Consider the following 18,765-nt stretch of genomic DNA (forward strand, 5'->3'; position numbering starts at 1 on the left):
TACAACCCATATCTATTGTCCTTTAAGTATTAAAAATAGGAATATGCATGGCCCACTTACAAAGTAGACTTCTCTAAGGGCTTTTATATTTTCTCTAGTTTCCTTTTTAATTGTTGTTGTTCAAATTATATTTAGATCTGTTTAATGCTTTTTTAGAAAATAAAATAAAAAAGCAAGGCAGTCATGAGTACAAAGGTCTCAGACGTATGACCATCTCATGTACAGTGGCTATAAAGTGTTAACACCTCAGTTATAAGACCAAGTTTCTGTGATGTAAAAACAAAATGACACTTTAATCATTTCAAAATGTTTTTCCACAAATAATGAAATCTTTCCTATAAAACTCAACTATAAAAAATTATGTTAATGGGAAAATGTTAAAAAATACAAGAACTAATAACGTAGTTTTCATTGTTTTTTTAATCTTATGAGAATCTGCATTTTTTATAGCTGTATTGGTTTTCTTACATTGCATGTTTGACCTTACTGTTAAATTTCACATCGCTATTGTTTTTTTCTTTGTGTGTGTTTTCATTTGTGTGTAACTTTGCAGTTGATATACCGGATTTTCTCCACAAAATGACAAAAAAATAAATTCATTCTAAACTTGGTGGCAAAAGTGTCCAAACTCTTAAACTTATACTTTGCTGAAGCACATTTTTATCTTTTTTAGCATTCTACTTCTTAACTTGAATATTTTCAAATCTACTTTGCAAAAGTTCTCCAAATCCAATAAAATGTGTTCAATGCTCACATCAGTTTTTATTTATTTAGTTTTGCCCTCTGGATAGGCTACTCAAAACCTACATTTATCTGTCACAGAGTTGCTTTCTTGATGGGAAAGTAAGTTTGGACTCTGATGCCCTATAATGAAATCTCTTTTCATCTTCAGCTTTCCAGCAGACACCTGAAGATCTTGGCTGACTGGTATCTGGAGCAGTTCATAACTTCATCCACCTGGACAAGTAAATCCTGAGTGGGATGCTGCTGCCACTGTATTTCAGTGTGGTGTTGGTTCCATAAAGATTTGGGTTGTTTATGTGCAAAACATATTGTGGTTATAACTAAAAAGTTCAAATTTGGTTTCATCAGACTATAACGTAGCCAAGGGTTTGTAAGATTTGTAAGAAACTGAATCACAAGGTGTTAAAACAAAGTATTAAAATCAGTGAGCATTAAAGCAGAAGCCAAAGGTGTTAATGATGTTTTGATGTTTTGATTTTATATTTGTAAAATAGGACACTTTTATACACACATTAAGACTTTGGATGAGCAACGGGAAATCCATCCTCCCACCTGTTTTTACCTCTACAGAGTTCACCCACATTTGCTTTTTTTTTTTTTTTTGCAGCAAAAGGGCTTATGTCTGTCTTCTATGTTAACCAGTAAATACTAACAGACTCATTTGACATATTTATATTATTACTACTTTTTAAAATCAGGAACAGACTCTGTTGTCCATGTGTAACTACAGAGAGAAACCAGCTTCAAGGTAGGCCTGTCATGCACATGCCATCATCATCCATTTGCTTCTGTTTTAGTGGGACTGACTCAAAATGTTTTTTTGTTTGATTTTTATGTTGGAAACATTTGCTTTAAAATGACCTATTCTCTCTTAAAAGCAATGGAATAAAAGTCAGATTTTTTATTTAGCTTTTTAATTTTCATTAGTTGTTTAAATTATTCATACTCTTTTGGCTCTCAAACGTGACAAAACATGCTCTTTAAAAATATGACTATAATATGACTAAACAACAATTTGTGCAGTTTTTGCAGGTGCACAAATTGTTGTTTTGAGATTTTAAGACGTTTCGTATAAAGTACAAATAAAATTATGCAATAGATCATATAAATGGTCAAGTCTAAACGAGTTGACTAATGTTTCTCCTCATAACATTAGTTGTGTTCACTCTTCCAGACGACCCCTGAGCAAATAGTTTGCAGCAGATGTAGAATAAAAGAACACATAGAGGGAAAAGAAAAATCATTCACTTCAGATCCTTAAAGTGGCTCAATTTGCTTCAGTATTACGTACTTAGGGTAAACCTACTGGTAAATTTCCAACACTGACTAAGATTAACTGAGAGACAGATGGCTGAAGAGCAAATAAAACACAGAGGGGAACCCTTCTGACATCATCTCAGGTCTATTTTAAGAGAAGCTGAGAGAGAGGGAAAAAAAACCCTGAAAAAAAATGAAGGTCGTCCTACTCATTGTATGTTGTTTTGCAAAAAGATTGAGCAATAAAATATAAATGAACCAATGACTGACGCCGGCTTGTAACACCTTGACTTAGGATCATGCTACATTATAATTCTGTGGACGTACACAAGCCAGCTTGTCATCCGTTTTGAAATTCTGTGCACATCTTGTGGCCAGAGGGCATCTCCCTTCTGCAATCAGTACATGGTTCCAATGAGCCAACATGACACACAGTAGGACAAGAAACATTCTCTGTACTCCACACATGCTGATCTCGTGGTGAAGCAGGAAAAACAGAGTAACAGAATAATGCCCTGTGTTGTAGGTTCTTATGAGTAAGAGGTTTAGCTTAACTTGTGGTTCTATTATACATTTTACAAAACAGACCATGAATTTAATAGGGTGACTTTATTTCATTATTTCTATAAAGGAACAGAATGTACTTGTAGATGAAAAAACAAGGTTCTTTGGTTCTTTATTCAAATGCAAAATTCCTATGTTTATTATGTAGTAATATTTTTATCATGTTTCTTTTTTAAATAAGGTACTGAAATATTTATTTTTGGAGATGCATTCTCAACCAAGATCAGTAGGTGCCTAAATCAAACAAACAAAAAAAATCAAGGTAATCTGCTGCCATCTGGTGTCTGAAAATGGCACTGCAGGTGTTACAACCTTCATTATGCAACACGTCCAGTGAGCATTCTGTCAATCACGGCACCCTCCTGTCATGTAATCCACTCATGCAGTGAAGAAAGCATATCATGATTCACACAACAAAACGTTTATTAAATACCTCATAATACAATTAACTGACAGAGTCAGATCATAATTATGTATATTTTGTATTTTTAATGGGTATCTTATACAAAAAGCAGGTTAAATATACACTTACAAAAAATCATACTTATAATACAGATATTCAGATCCATTTCATTTTGCTGATGAGGAGAATCCTCTGTCTCATTAACAGATGTTCATCTTATCTTCAATTGATCTTCTACTGACGATCATCTACAAAGCAGATCAGTGTATAATTTACACTCTGTATAATATCATATAATTTAATACTAAATTATATGATGAAAACTAATCGATAGTGACATAATGTATTCCCAGCCTCATTCACTACACTTCAGTTTTTCTTTTTTCTTTTTTTTTAAGTTTAACTCTGTTTAAATAAGCACTTTCAAAGACATCAATGAGTTTCTTTTTCCAGGTACTCCAAACTGGGTGCATCCAATCTCTGTTCGTGGTTTTTGTTTTTTGTGAATTCTTTCAACATTTCCATAACTTCCCCCTGGTACACTTCAGGTGTCGGCTGGGCTTCTGTAAGAAAAAAAATAAAAATAAAAGAAGATGACAGCAATAAAAAACACTGCAATAGCAAAGGAGTGCTTGGTTGCAATATTTACTAGGATGTTATATTTTAAGAGGCACATATGCAAATTTTACAAGCACATAATATTGAATAGAGTTTCTCTGTGAGAAGAGAGGTAAGAGAGGTGGGAGCATTGTGACAAAGAAAAAGAAATAAAAGATTTAGAAATAGCTGAGCTAATCAAAATCAACATCATCCTCGCTATATTAAGCGGAACTACTGCAATTACATGTTTTCATGAACAGCACTTCTTTCACTCAGTTGTCTGTCTCCAGATCTTGTAAAAGGAAAGTAAAAGCTTCCATCTCAGAATGAAGTTAAGAGTTTGATCGAGTACTACAGTGTACTTTCGTAATTTGCCCAATGGAGATGTCATCCGTCATGAGGTGTTCCACACTCTTCTTTGAAAAGTCTGTAGGAAGTGTGCTCATGTAACTCAAATAATATCTAAAAACAGTAGATTGGTCAGAACTATTTTTGGTATGATTAGGAGGCAGAATCTCACTCAGTTCCATAAATAAGTTGGCCTAAATTGGGATCAAAAATACAATTGGTATAACAAGAATGTAATTTATAATTCAGAAAATAACAAGCAAATATTTATTGAATTAAATGTAATATTTCAACATCTTTATGATTACAATCTCCATAGGTCATAAAGGGAAAAACATATTTTCAAATAAAACCAACTAATTTTCTCACCTGTGGCCCAGTAGTAGATGTCCCAGTCGTTGCTCGGTTCATTAATCAATCTGTCATACTGCTGCAACTGGCTGTCAGTCATTGTGTTCAGGTACTGCTTTGCAAAAAGGCTGCAAGAGACACAAGAACACATTGTCTTAAAATTAAACAAATCAATACAGTTAGACTCTAATTTCTTTACACTGTCAATGTTAAATGGGAGCTACATAAAACCATAAATAATCAGAACTATACCACTCTTTAAAGATTACAGCAAAACAAACAATCAAACAAACAAACTTAAAATAAAATAGGGCCAATCAAACAACACAACAAAAAAACAAAGTGTACAACAACCTGAGCAGTATACAGTTCTCCAACATCCCCCTCTTGCGACTCTCATAGAGAAGCCGTCGTCTCTTGATGTCAGTGGGCTCATCTGTTTTCTCCTCCCAGGGTGGCAGAGGGATCTCTAACATGTCAGCTTTGTTGTCATCAGGAGCCTCTCCTTTGTAACCTCGAGATGATACTGTCCCTGTGAAGGCTGGTCTCCAAACTGCCTGGCACATTCCTGTTACCAACTGACAAAAGCAATAACAAGAGCAATTTAGTTATGTCCATAACTTCAACATTTAATGAATATGATATGTTGCTGAGTCAAAGGTTTCTGCTTAGTCTATTGCAAAGTGAATCGTTCCATGCATTTTTTTTATTTTTTATTTTTTACCAATTACCATTATAGCTTGATCAACATAGTTAGACCTGGTACAGTGCTGTAGTTAGGTTTGCACTGAACTATCAATCTGAATGTTACACCATGTCATTAGAATGCAACTGAATAAGTGAGATTGACATGACTTTAATTTGGTTTCTGGAAATGCATGTTAAATTGACTTATTTCTATTGTAAAGTGCATTGAGTTTGAATTTATTTTTGATGCTACAGAAATTGGACTTCATTGAAAAAAATAGCATTGAAATGAAACAACTCTCAGTTGTTGGGAATTTAAAAGGCTAAAGAAAAAACGATTAAAAGACGATATCTGATTTCACGTTTAGGTTTGAATCGAGCCTGAACCAACATGCACAACAAAAACCATGCAATAAAAAAACCTAATGTCAACAATAGCTGTCCTGTTGTACAACAGTAATCTAACAGAAAACGTTCTATTACAACAGAAATAACAAGTTTGCACTGAACGATCTTTAGAAACCCAGACTCGTGTTTCAAAATAAAACTTTTGTTAATTTGTCTTTCTTTAACATTTGACTCAAATATTTTCAGCAGGGATGACCTTAACCACGAGTCTATGGCATCAGAAGTGAGATTTCAACCAACACACGCGAAATAGTTATTACCCGGACAACTCACTCTTTTTGCAACAAGTGAAGACAACATTTTAGGATCCTTCCTTGATAACCTTGATAAAAAGCCGCCCTTCGTCGCTGTATGAATGTTTCTGCCTGGTGTTTTGTAAAAAATAAAAAATAAAAAATTACACAAGAGAACGCGTTTACGTCACCACGTGTGCGCCTAACAAACCAGCCGACTAGATACAAAAAAATCTAATATGTCTCGTTGTTGCTAGGAAACGAGGTAGACAGAATTTACTTTTGTTTCCAAAATTAAATAGATAAGATATGTTTATTTTGTGAATTAGTGGTGGTTTACAAAGTTCCAACGTAAGTAAACCTAGGGTGAATTTAAAAGTAGGAACCAAACTGTATATTTTGTTCCCTACCGGTAACTTTCCTTTATGGGCTTGTATTTCCATCGATTGAAAAGATAGCATTAGCCGAGCAAGCGAGCATGCAATAGCCTGAATATAAATGTGTGTGCATGTGCAAGTGGAAGTTTAACGTATGATTCCTTAAACTGATTCATAATTTTCTTGATTTTTAGTGTCGACTTTTACCTGCACTTCTGTTTTCGCAAACTCTGCGTGGAACGTTACCAACCGTAAGCTAACAAAACGAGGCGTTAACGCCGTGTTTAATTCTTTAGTAAAACAGGGACACCTGTTGGATGAATGAATCATTAATTTAACAGAACGTCTCTGTGAAAAATAAGCTGGTATAAAAAGAAAGCAGAAAAACAAGCTACATTTCACAGAAGGTCGGCATCTGAGTCCGACAGAATGTCTGCTGCACGATCTGCAGCAGGACCGAGCAACTCCAAAAATGACCACGTAGATCTGTACAGTGACCTGTATCCAAGCGATGAGGTAAGTCCACTATATGGCCCTTTTTTAAGGAAAAACTCATGGTTGCCAGTGTATTGATTTATTAGCGTTGCAGTGAATGTTTCCCTGATTCAAATCAGTTAACTGAAAACAAATCACATTCAACAAATCTCTGAACACCTTGGGCAACTGGAATAATCTAATCTTCGCAAATCAGTGTTTTTATATTTTCCATTCATGTCTTGAAGCGCGATTGTGATAGTGTTTCTTGGGGAAAAAAATATCATATATGGTTCTCTCATAATCACACTGTTATTGTGAATATGAGTTTTCCAGGGTCAGAATCACAGCAGCCATGACGACTTAACTCATTTTAGAGAATCTACAAGAGTTTAGAATAAACCAAAAATAAATATCCATCATGCTTGATTTGGGTCCTATTATGTTTCTAGGAAGGTCAATTGAGGTTGCACTTTGATTATAACTTAAGAGCGGGCAGCACAGTATGTCACAATTATTTTGCAATCACAATATCGGTCTGTTCTCAAATAAAACCTCATTACACTGTTTGCAATGCAGCGTTTGTTGGCTATTATTTTTGAAATACCTGAAATTTATGATTTGCATAGAAGTAATATACACTACTCAAAAAAATAAAGGGAACACTTTAACATTTAAGTGAACACTGAAGTGTTCCCTTTATTTTTTTGAGCAGTATACTTTTGAAATGTCCTGCTTTGGCATGATAAGGTCTATTTTTATTCTAAATTAAGCCTTTTTATTAGAGTCTGACTCCAGTTGACGCTCACATCTAAAACTCAAATATCAGTGTTCAAGATGCTAAACGTTAGACAGTGATTAAATTCACAGAAGTGACAAAGGAGCAAGCAAGTAGTAAGGAAAATGTGAATTTACCACCACTGATGTAGTCATTGCGTTCTCTAATACCATACATTCCTACTGTAAAACAAAACGAGGTTTATGCATTATTAAGATGGCTGTATTATTCCCCTGAGAGCAACAAAATATACTAAAGTACAAACAAACAACAAAAGAGCATTTGTGCTAATTACCATGTACCACTGAAAATGTCTCAATCTGAGGGCAATTAAAGAAAAAGCAAAATTAGCTCCAGCCCATCCATGTTTATCTTGCTATCATCTTAAACAAACATAGTCATCTTATCAGATTTGTACAACTTTATAGTTTTGTTGTTGTTTCTTTTTTAACTCATGCCATATAAGTTCTTAATGCCACTTCACAGAAACGCTGTGTTTTATGGCTTGATGCTCTGTTTGATGTCTGAGCTGTAGAAATGGATGAGTTTTCACTGTAACTTAATTGAAAAGCGATAAAATAATAGCTTCTTGAAGGGCCCCTTGTTCAGTCATATGCTGGCACAGCAATTTCCTGTGTTCAAATTCTGTGATTTTTGAGATGTAGAAAACAAATGGTTATGGAATTCACTTATTGCATTTTATCCCACACAGGATTTGGATAAAATTTCCGAAGCAAATGAACTTTTTGATGCTGTTCTAACGGGGACTGTTGATAAAGACAAGAAGGTTTCAAGTAAAACAGCTTCCACCAAAAAGGCTTCAGAAGGTGGGAAAATGACTGAAGAGAAAAAACACAAAAAACAAAAGATGACCAGAAAACTATCTATATATGTTGGTAATTTTCCCTGGGTAAGTATCATTCTCTTTTTTTATTAAAGTTGTGTCTGGTTATCTTGAAAAATAGTGGATGAGTTCTCTCTTTGTTCTTTGTTTTACAATTAAACACACATATTCTATTTAAGAAAATAGGCCAACAGAGAAACTTCAACTGAAAAACAAAAATGAACTCACTAACTTCCTGTGAGCAAATGTAAGTCACCTGATTTTCCAGCAAATGTGCTGATTTTCAGCGGTCCTTACCCAAAGACCAATGGCAATGTCAAATTGATTTAAATGGCACATTTGAGAACAAGTGCAAATGCTGAGCAATAAATTGACAGCAGTTCAAGCTCTAATCAGATGTCAAGGAAAAAAAAGATGAATTTTAACACCATTTAAATGGTTTTTTTGGTCTGAGCTCTGCATACCTATTGAGATAATGTATTCCACAATATCTGCAGTCACATCACTTGCTCTGAATTCACCCAAAAACTTGTAAAACTTTATTTATTTTTTTATATTATGTTATTTATTTAGCTTTTAAAATAATTGTACCACGTTTTGGGAATTGCTAAGCATTTGCTTTATGCAAACTTTGAAACATTTGTTTTTTCCATTACTATAAATTGTTTCTTAAACTTTGTTTTTAACAACTATTTAAAAATTTGAATCCTCATTAGATACAAAGTATCTATTTTCAATAAGATGCATGGTTCAGTAGGAAACACAAGTTAAAATGCTTTGCTATAACAAACCAGTTTGTAATGCCTGGTTTATGACTTGACATGGACATATGTTCAAATAAATACCTAAGAGTTTGTAAGAATAAATATTTACTGTGTAAAAATGTAAATGTACATAATTTTCATCTCTAGATTTACTCTATTTTTATTGTCATTTATTTGTTGGTGTAATATTTCCCAAACAAGTCTTAAAATGACTTTATCCCTTCTATCCTTCTGTCATTCCCTCCCTCCAAACCTGCTCCTCCTCACAGTGGACATCAGACAAGGACCTCACAAGCTTGGCCCTGCGACTCGGCGTTAAAGACATAGCAGACATCAGATTTGCTGAAAATAAAGTTAATGGCCAGTCAAGAGGGTGAATATTAAAACAATAAACAAAACAAAAAACATACATTTTAATAATTATGGAGAAAACATTACAAATGTAAGATTTTGTGAAGTTGCATGTTTCTAATTCAGCATCACTCACCTTATTGTTTTCCCGTGTTCCAGCTATGCAGAAGTGGTGGTAACCACAGAAGAGTCATTAAAAATATTGCTGGAAAAAATGCCACTATGCCATATTAATGGAGAAAAGATAGATTGTCGCTTTGCCACTCAACAGAACCTCTCTGTGTTCGAAGACATTGCAAACCAACGTGAGATCTGCAGAAGCAAATCCAGATAATACATACCTAATTTCAGGATGACTGTTGATTTTTTAACAGAACGTGTTTTTCACAGGCATACCCGTACGTGCTGGTTCGGCTTCTAAGGACTTGGATTTAGCGGAAAAGACTCCCGCTGCACTATCGTCACAAGACTCCAGTGCTCTCCCTGCTCCTCCAACAGTTTTCCCATCACATCCGTTTGGAAACATGTTTCCTTCACCACCCAGTTTTCTTGGACAGCCGCCTCCTCTGTTTCCGCACATGGCACCACCTCCCCTCATGCCACCTCATATGTTTCCTCCACATCCTGCGCAAATCCCTGGCCAGCCATCTCCGGGTCTGCATCTAAATCCTCCTTTCTTCAATCTGACACAAGACGGGCACAGCAGCAAGTCGTATAGAGAACAAAAGTGAGCGAGGGAACATCTATGGTGTCATTTTCAAAGCTTAAATGAACAAACAATAGTCTAAGGAATACCATAAATGTATAATTGGTTTAATGCAATGATGTAATATGAGTCTTAAAAATTACCTTGTTTTTCCAGACAAACATCTCAAAGTGAAGATGGAGATTTTGAGGAGATGATGAACAGGAACAGAGCAATTGCCAGTAGCGCAATCACCAAGGCTATTTCAGGAGCTACAGCTGGTAAGAGCAGATGGTCAAATTTAGAAGTAAAATGCAAAGAAATCTTAAAAATATTGAAAACCATTTGGACAAAAAAAAAAAACATTTCCAACTGTTAATGAAACGCACTCATTTTGATAAACCTTGGATGTCTTTTCAATTTAACAACCACCTCCAGTGTTTCCTCTAAAATATTTCTTTAGTAGACATTTTTCTAGGTAAGCTTCAAAATTACAATAAAGAAGATTTGAGGGATCACCTTCTCAAAAGGTGTTTCTTTTTCTTGAGCAAACTCCATACACATGTCTCTCTTAATTTCAAAGCTAATTCAGAATTTAGGACTGGCCTTGATTGAATTCATTTTAAAAAGTTTAAATTTGATTTATTTTTATAATGGCAATCCAAAACAAAATATGGTCTAAGAGGACTTTAACAATACAAGTTCAGTTCAGTTCAGTCCAGCCATACAAAGAGATCCAGTCAATTTCATGCATTTCAACTTGATCCTAGTTCTAAGGAAACCCAGCCAATTCCATTGAGCTTTTAAGTTTGCAGCATTTTTTCATACGGAGCATGAAAAATTGCTGCATAGTGACAGTAGAAAGGAAAACTCACCTTAAACAGGCAGAACCTGACACAGTGTGAGCAGCCATCTGCTCTGACTGGAGTTTTGAAAAGATAAGATATTTACACATAAGAAGCACAAAAGCACTTATCCAGGAAAAGTTTCTGTCAAACAAAACTAAATGGTTATTTGCAGTAGTGGCTTCATTTTGGACAGTTTGTTCCTGGTACATGGATTCTTTTTTGCAACACTTTGTAGATGGAATTGGAAATAAAGAGATATGTTTGCAGCAGCACTGAATATGACATTTGAATAAACCTAATATCCTTAACTTTTCTTCCTTGTGTCACTGCAGGAAACCTGAATACAGCCATGGAAACACTATTAAGTGCCATTGCCATCATTAAGCAGTCTAGAGTGTGCAGAGATACAAGCTGTCAAGCACTTGTCACCTCACTCAAAGACTGCTTAGTCTCAATCCAAGGAGACTATGGCTGCAAGTGTGTATTTATATTTCTATTAGCAGCTTTTTCCTAATAGCAGTCATTCTATCCTCTCAGTCCTTATCAACTAATTCACTTCACTTTTCAGACCAAGCCGTCATTCCAGAGAAAGAGAAAGGGACAGAGGACGTGACAGAGACCATGAGCGTGACAGGGAGCGTGACAGAGAACGGTACAGAGAACGAGACCGAGGCGACGCTTACGACAGGGAAAGCACAGGAGGATCTCGAAGATACAGAGAACGTTCCTGGAGCGAAGAAAAGGACAGGGAGCGTTCACGAGAGCGAGAACGACACAGAGATCACAGAGACCGATACCGCTAAATTGGTAAGCTTCTCACAATTCTATAACTTCCTAGATTTATTGGTTGGATTACCTCTGTAGAGTGGATGGCAGGTTACCAACGTTTGGTGTAAAATGCAACCTTAGAAATATGTTTACTTTGGAAATTGGTGATGTTTAATCCAAAATATTATGACTGCAGGGACTGTACAAGAATGAGATGAGCAAAATTAAAACTCAAAAGGAAAGGGACTATTGGTCTTTTTAACAGTACTGAGTTGAAGCGTCTACCATTTTGATAATCTTAAGACCGCATCAGTGCTAACATAACTGGGAACTTGTATCTTTGGAAAGGCAACATGTATACTTCAAGGTATATACTGGATTTAGTGAAAATATCTCCATATAGTCAGTGTCCTTTTCAGGGAAATTATTCTGTATTTCTGTAAGATAATGCACAACATTTATTACAAGATTATGTGGTGTGGTGTGACAGCAATCCAGACCTTTCCCATCCAATAATCACTTGAAACACCAAACCTCAAGACTGTTGAGCTAGAATTCTTTTTACATGAGTAAATATTAATTTCCAAAGGTCAAACAGCCTAACTTCTTAGCTGTTTACTGAGAACTGTTGCTACAAAAAAAAGTGCTCAAATTTTAAAGTTCTGTGTTTAAGAGTTTTGGAAATTTATTGCTGCTATTAACATATTTTGTGTTAGACTGCAAAATATCTCACGTATTCTATCATGGATATTTCATGTATGCAATATATTTTGTGATTTATTGAATTGTTACCACACTTAAAATTTCAGAGTTGCAGGTTGAACATGTAACATTGATTTCAGACGCACTCTTATAGGTCCTTTAAATGATTCCACCATATCTTACCATTGTTGATGTGAGAAGATGCATTGAAATGTGGCCTTACAGGTCATAACTGGAGGTCGTCTGTTGCATTCACTTTCAAAGTGAGATATCCAACAGAGAGCATTCCACCTTTTTCCAGACTAGGAAGTTTGAATTTTCAACTTCCAACTACAAATGGAATGCAACATAAGAACCATTCCTCTTGTGGTAGTGAAGTATTTTGGATGGAGTGTAGATATGTTTATTTCTCATTTACCTGCATCAAAAATTGTTAGCCTTTGCAAGAAAATTTGTCAGCTCACATTTGATAGAATTAAGGTCACCTAGTTTTAGTACACATGGCCATTATCCAGATTTAGCACATGTAGAAGTTCACAGAATTTATGAAAAGACTTGACATGTTTGTATTTGTGTATTACTTTCAATCCGTATTTGAAATTTAACTGTCTTTGCAATGCTTCCCTATTCCCCACTCTCCTCTACAGGGTGATTTTGACTGAAGCAGAAAAGGAAAGGCTTTTTTTTTGCACCAAGCTGTATAAACATCACAAAGAATCTGAACTTCAAAGTGTAAAATGTACTTTTTTTCCCCCTCTAATACATTCATTGTACAACTTTAACCAAAAGGCCTGTAAAAATTTTTTATGTATAGTAGAAACATTTGCATGCAGTGAACACCTGTTAAGTTTGTTTTCTTCCCTTTTTGTATAAACTCTACAAATTGAAAAAAAAAAACTAGAAACCTGTGTTCTGTGAATCTTATTAAAAGTACCTAAAGGATCACCATTTGTGTGTTTTTAATGTACTTGCTTGACATCAGACGACCATTTAACATTTAAAAAGCAGAAATATTTACCTAGTTTTTAAACACTTTGTAGATCATGTACACAAGTTTAACTAGTGGTTTAATGTTTGATTAAAAACATTTATATTGACTCAGTTCAAAATGTTTTGTTATTGCTGCAGTGTGACAAGTCAAGATGAGACTTTTTAAATTACTTTATTTAAAAAAAAAACAACAACTGAAAAGCCATTAAATGATTCCACACCCAAAACCAGACCCTCCACAGCCCTTAAAAGTTCTTGGGAGTTATTTTTCAAGCGGCGCATAATTCAGCAATTTCTCAATAAGATCCACATGAGACAGCAGCATCCTTCGACAACAGTACCTCTTCAAGCCCAGGGCATCAAGTGCATCACTTAGAAAAAGAGAAATAACATCAGTTATACGTGGTAATTATCAGTGGGCACAATATTACCATTTAAATATTTGTATTTTCCATGTTGCACCACATAACAGAAACTTGTCTCAAAACTGAATATTTAGTGCAGGCAGTAATGAAAAGATGTCTCACCCCTCAGTGTATTCTGCTTGAAGTAAGCCAAGGTAAGCTTCCCATTTGTTGCCCACAATCTTCCCACAAGTGAAGCACCTGACCGGGATAATCATTGTTGTGATTACCTGAAAACAGATACAACATTCCGCTATTATACCAAAGTTTGCAATAATAATAAAAATAAAACATGTTTGTGTAATTTTCAATAAAAATCATGCACGTTTATAATGTTTCGAAAACTACAATGAACAATGCAAAAATAATTTAAAAAGTGACTCCTGTATCGAGGTGATCCTTGCGACTCAAGTGCGTGTTGCTAACATGTTTTGCTACTATAGCATAACAACCACTGCGAGCCCGCAAGCAATACCATAACTACATACAAGTATAAATACAAAGATATGGATCTCCTTAAAAGTTCTGAAAATGTTCTAATGTTATGCAAGATATAACTTGGACAAGTAAAATCAATGCTTTAAGCTAATGCTACCACGAGTGCACATTTTGCGAAATGTATTGACTTCCGGCAATAGCTTGTGCATAAAACAAATTTTATGCACAAACTATTGTGCATAAAGATACATACACAGTCTTGTTTCACTTTATCACTCACCGTAACCAAATATGGGAGAGTATCAACCAGAAAATCACAACAAAAGGTCGATTTTTCTAGGAGAAATTGAGTCCAGCACGTTAGCTACTCCGTTTGCCCCAGACTTTGTAACAACTTCCGGTTCAGATTCTACCAAGATAAAAGCACATATATTCGTCAGTAAAAACGCGACATAGTCGGGCGAGTTTCCGGAAGGATGAGCGAAGAATACCTTTCTAGATATATACTATATATAATGTGACTATATATATATATATATATATATATATATATATATATATATAGTAAATAAACTTCTTTTGAACCTTGTCATGCATTTTAAGATAGTCACACATGTTTAGCCCAAAAATAGTTTTCATTCTTTTTTCATTCATTCCTGATTAGAGAATTTTTGCCGTCCTTGGATTTGCTGTAGGGCATAATGTTGACACGAAGAAGGCCTTAACACAGCTGACAAAGCATAAGGAAAAAAAAGAACAAAAGTAATCACTTTGCCTGGTTCACCGTCTTTAATAATGTAGATTTTCAAATTATTTTCTTTACAATTAAATGGTTGAGAGCAGAGGGGAGGGTGCATAAGGAAGTTATGTTAAAGTATATAAAAATATATATATCATATCCATCAGTATCATCATTACAGTCACCATGATAAATATCATCACTATCATAGCCATCAGTAACACCATACATTATTACATTATCTATGTATTTTAATCTGCTACAGCACATATGCTAAATGAGGACTCCTACTTGAATTATTGCATTTATACGCTTTTGAAATTATGAAAATAGGAATTTTCTTCTTCTACTACTTTTTTTTTTAAATACACTGTATAGTACAATGTAAGGTGACATTTTTGTACTGGCATACTATTTTTTTTATCATAATAGGGAAGTTGTGAATGTTTATGAATAACTTTTTTTCTAAACTGTGTTTAATTTATTTAAATTAAAGACCACCAGTGTGTGTATGTGTGTGAGAAGTATCTTTCTACTTTATAGTCAGTCTTGAGTTATGCAGTGCAAGCAGAAATTACTGTGAACAGCTGTACAGATTAATTTGTGCAGCAACAACAGTGTGTTTTTTCTCTCCCTGTGAATGAATTACGAGAGCAAACATACATGTAACTTTTATGCTCATGTAAATGTAAGATGCTTTTATGTTTCCTATATGGTTTATGCGTTCAACAACACAAGATGAGCAGAGGAAGGACATAAACAACTGATGTTTTGATAGCAGTCATTCAGTCTAACGTAACGGACATATACAGTGTCAAATGTTAGATGTAAACGAATTCAAATATCAAAAATGTTTTTGCTTGGAAATATGTGAAAGATTATAAGTTTGTGATATTATTTGACAGGAAAAAAAATATCTTCTTTATTCTACACCCCAAAAAAATATTTGATTCCATTTTCAGTCCTTTGCAGTCTTTATCATTACCCATGTCATGATTGTATTTTCTGATTGTAAAAAAAAAAAAAAAAGTGAAGTGATTTTAGATCTCTGTACATTAACACAGACTGTATTTTTGCTGAACTTAGTGAAGACATCTCAGCCCAGGAAAGGCATCTGTAACAACAGAGAATCAACCAAATTCTGGGTAAAAAAAACAACTAAACAACTAATGTCTTTACCTCAACATGAAATTGTTTTTACCTCTGTTGGCACATTCTTTACATATTAAATGCAATTTGCTTGTTTCCAGCCCAAAACTGATCAAAATCTATACTGTCAGCTTCTGTTTCCAAGCCCACATGATCACATCAAAGGTAAACTTTCACTAGAGCAGACTTTCACAGACTCAAATTAATCTCAATCTTTACGATTCACTATCTACCTTGTATTTAGTTTTTTTGGCCAAAACTTTCAGAACATTCTCCTTTCACCAACTCATTTACTTTGAAATCATAGAACTCAGACAGTCCAGGGAGATTATTGATAGAGAAAATGATTTTTTTCCCATGACTTTTAAGTAAAATAAACTGCAAGAATGCATAAATATCGAAAAGCTATCAATATTTATACAAACTGGAAAAAGTATTAAATTATACCACATTTAAAGAGTTCTGGCGGCTATGTAATGCAGTGTAGTTTTTTTTTTCTTTTTAAAAAATGTTCTAATTACATTTTATATGCAGTATTGTAGCAACTTCATGCATATAATAAGTATAGTTATGCTCCATATAAAGCCTTTATCAAACGTTACATAGGCTGATGCACTACACATGAAAGCAGGCCAAAAAAAAACAACCCCTAAATAAGACAAAGATAAAATAAGAAAATACACACAGATTGCTGTGTCTCCCCATCGCTCATCAAACCAGAAAAGTCTGTGAACCAGTCAACAATATTCTTATCTTAATTTGGTTTTAATTTCTTCTTGCCAGCAGCAGAACTCCCAGCAAAATGGCTCCTGCGGCGATAATGGCACCGCCAATAAGAAAAGGCTTGAGATGTTCCACAGAGTCTGTACCAGAGGCCTTGTCACCCGCTGCTGACTCAGCTTCTGCTGCTCCATCTTGAACAGAGGAGAAGCAGGGATTCTCGGGCTCAGGGGCTGCAGGGGCATGATCAGCCTTGCGTGGTGCTGCTGGCTCCTTCTTGTCCGCTTTGGATGCTGCCTTGGGTGCTGGAGCCCCTGCCTTGGCTTTGGCTTCCATGGATTCAGGGACACAGGTGTGGTGTGGTCTGGTCAGTAAGAGTCTTTACAAGGTCAGCTTTGAGCTGCTTCACTGGCGAAAAACAGCAAACAGACAGATTATCCTTTCCAATTAGCCCCCGTCATAATGCCATGTGCTCTGTTGCGAGTGGTTAGAATGAAATATGTATGAGGCCCTGATAGCCATGTGTGAGCCTGGAATGTGACCTTGGGAAAAATGGCATTGATGGGACTGCTTCAATGCCCATAGCAACATGAAAATGTTTATATTGGCCACAGCTGCTGTAACATAACCACCCTCTAAAACGGTGATCGCATTCAGAGCTGCTTCATGTGTTAAGATTTCTTTGGTGAATTCTTGTAATTTAGTAATGAAGGCAGGAGTGACAGTGCTAAGAGATGTACATCTAAATGAATCCTTGTTCTGTTGACCCTGACATGAGCAAGATGAAAAGTATTTAATATATTTCACTGCCTTGCCCTCGGTCTGACTGTAAAACCTAATGAGTCATATGTGCTATAAATGGATACCAAGATGGAGGAGAGCATCCACCGATGGAGGGAGAAATGAATGAAAAGCAAATCAGTGAAAATGGAGAGAAATAAATCAGGTCGAGAGAGATTGCATCACAACAGTTTGAATTTCACAAAATGCAGGCTAGAAGCATCCTAACAAAAAAAAAAAGGTTCCTGAATACTGCTGTGATACGGTCCAAGAGGAAAATGGATGTGCTTACCTTTCAAACAGTTAGGTTGAGATTATAACAATAAATGGATGGATGAAGAGGCAGAGCTCTGGAAGTTAAGATGTCCTTAACATGGGAAAATGAGCGACACCAGAGAGATGGAGGACACTGAAAGCAAGAGGGAGGGCAATGGGAGGAGAGCTGGATAGACTGGGATGTACCATCTGGTTGCTCAAAACAGGGGAGAGGGACTGACATGGTTCATTTTTCAAAAAACTTTATGGCAATGAGTATTATTTCTACCATGAAATAATGTGGATCTCACATATTATGCACATTTCACATATGAAAAATTAAAACAAGAATCTGCAGGGTATGATAGATAGATAGATAGATAGATAGATAGATAGATAGATAGATAGATAGATAGATAGATAGATAGATAGATAGATAGATAGATAGATAGATAGATAGATAGATAGATAGATAGGAAGGCAGACAGACAGACAGAGACAGTGTTGGAATAAAAGAATAGGTAAGTGATGCTGAAAAAAATCCCATCACATTTCTGCTTTCTTCTTTTATGAATGTAATAACTCAGTTGAATATGTGTGTTGTTGCCTTTGAAGTTGCTGCTATCTTCCCTCTGTGATACAAAGAATCCTTCTATTCTATATTATTTTCTAATCACACACTTTGGTGGGTATATTGTTAAAATCTGTTGTCCTGACTTGTCAGATGTGACAGTCTCTAGATGGAGCACATCGGGCTCGCTGTGAATCAGCACCAACGAAATGTTTACTTTAATCTTTGGTAATGTACTGTAGCCTAATTCCCAAACACAAAGTATATTCCATGATTTCACATGTCTTTGTTTCTTAACGTTAACGCTTTTACGTTATTTTTTACGTAAAAACGTTTTTTACCTTGATTTTACGTAAAAACAAAAATCAGTTCTGTAAATTGATTTTCACATCAGTTGGTATCCTTCCTGCATCGCTATGTCGTCACTGTGGAAACGACAAACGCTGAAAAAACACCGCTATAGGTCATGGGCATGCGCAGAACTTTAAAAGGACGGTTTTGTTCCAGAAGGATGTCTTTTTGTCCTTCTTTTT

The 18,765-nt window shown here is 35.3% G+C and overlaps 3 protein-coding genes and 1 long non-coding RNA gene across 4 annotated transcripts; 1 reads left to right on the forward strand and 3 right to left on the reverse strand.

Moving 5' to 3' along the window:
- Positions 1-2,970: 2,970 nt before the first annotated feature.
- sdhaf2 (succinate dehydrogenase complex assembly factor 2) lies at positions 2,971-5,795 on the reverse strand. Its single transcript, XM_008405214.2, has 4 exons — positions 5,636-5,795; positions 4,622-4,845; positions 4,286-4,395; positions 2,971-3,531 (listed from the first exon to the last, which is right to left on the reverse strand). Exons 1-4 carry the CDS (start codon positions 5,660-5,662, stop codon positions 3,401-3,403), a joined length of 492 nt encoding a protein of 163 aa, XP_008403436.2. The 5' UTR covers positions 5,663-5,795; the 3' UTR covers positions 2,971-3,400.
- Positions 5,796-5,822: 27 nt separating this feature from the next.
- Positions 5,823-13,131, forward strand: LOC103462427 (cleavage and polyadenylation specificity factor subunit 7). Its single transcript, XM_008405216.3, has 10 exons — positions 5,823-5,946; positions 6,167-6,488; positions 7,937-8,134; positions 9,102-9,205; positions 9,343-9,488; positions 9,574-9,910; positions 10,046-10,149; positions 11,049-11,193; positions 11,285-11,523; positions 12,834-13,131. Exons 2-9 carry the CDS (start codon positions 6,402-6,404, stop codon positions 11,517-11,519), a joined length of 1,356 nt encoding a protein of 451 aa, XP_008403438.1. The 5' UTR covers positions 5,823-5,946; positions 6,167-6,401; the 3' UTR covers positions 11,520-11,523; positions 12,834-13,131.
- Positions 13,132-13,332: 201 nt separating this feature from the next.
- Positions 13,333-14,444, reverse strand: polr2l (RNA polymerase II, I and III subunit L). The gene is made up of 3 exons (XM_017304176.2): positions 14,299-14,444; positions 13,704-13,810; positions 13,333-13,547 (listed from the first exon to the last, which is right to left on the reverse strand). The coding sequence occupies exons 2-3, from the start codon at positions 13,796-13,798 to the stop codon at positions 13,439-13,441; spliced, it is 204 nt and encodes a 67-aa protein (XP_017159665.1). The 5' UTR covers positions 13,799-13,810; positions 14,299-14,444; the 3' UTR covers positions 13,333-13,438.
- Positions 14,445-14,788: 344 nt separating this feature from the next.
- Positions 14,789-18,589, reverse strand: LOC103462431 (uncharacterized). The gene is made up of 3 exons (XR_533345.3): positions 18,574-18,589; positions 17,699-17,815; positions 14,789-17,034 (listed from the first exon to the last, which is right to left on the reverse strand). It is a non-coding gene; the product is annotated as an uncharacterized LOC103462431 (long non-coding RNA).
- Positions 18,590-18,765: the final 176 nt, after the last annotated feature.

Source organism: Poecilia reticulata, chromosome 3 (genome assembly GCF_904066995.2).
Source record: "Poecilia reticulata chromosome 3, P_reticulata-male-v2, whole genome shotgun sequence".
In the NCBI taxonomy this organism is placed as follows: domain Eukaryota; kingdom Metazoa; phylum Chordata; class Actinopteri; order Cyprinodontiformes; family Poeciliidae; genus Poecilia; species Poecilia reticulata.

What these genes read in the sequence shown, in the direction of transcription:
- polr2l (XM_017304176.2), bottom strand. Translation starts at nt 13,798, where the DNA reads ATGATTATCCCGGTCAGGTGCTTCACTTGTGGGAAGATTGTGGGCAAC. An exon ending in CAAGCAGAATACACTGAGGG is followed by an intron (nt 13,548 to 13,703) that starts GTGAGACATCTT and finishes TCTTTTTCTAAG; the next exon opens with TGATGCACTTGATGCCCTGG.
- sdhaf2 (XM_008405214.2), bottom strand. Translation starts at nt 5,662, where the DNA reads ATGTTGTCTTCACTTGTTGCAAAAAGA. An exon ending in CTTCACTTGTTGCAAAAAGA is followed by an intron (nt 4,846 to 5,635) that starts GTGAGTTGTCCG and finishes TGCTTTTGTCAG; the next exon opens with TTGGTAACAGGAATGTGCCA. An exon ending in CATCTACTACTGGGCCACAG is followed by an intron (nt 3,532 to 4,285) that starts GTGAGAAAATTA and finishes TTTTTCTTACAG; the next exon opens with AAGCCCAGCCGACACCTGAA.
- LOC103462427 (XM_008405216.3), top strand. Translation starts at nt 6,402, where the DNA reads ATGTCTGCTGCACGATCTGCAGCAGGACCGAGCAACTCCAAAAATGAC. An exon ending in ATGTTGGTAATTTTCCCTGG is followed by an intron (nt 8,135 to 9,101) that starts GTAAGTATCATT and finishes TCCTCCTCACAG; the next exon opens with TGGACATCAGACAAGGACCT. An exon ending in CAAGGAGACTATGGCTGCAA is followed by an intron (nt 11,194 to 11,284) that starts GTGTGTATTTAT and finishes TTCACTTTTCAG; the next exon opens with ACCAAGCCGTCATTCCAGAG.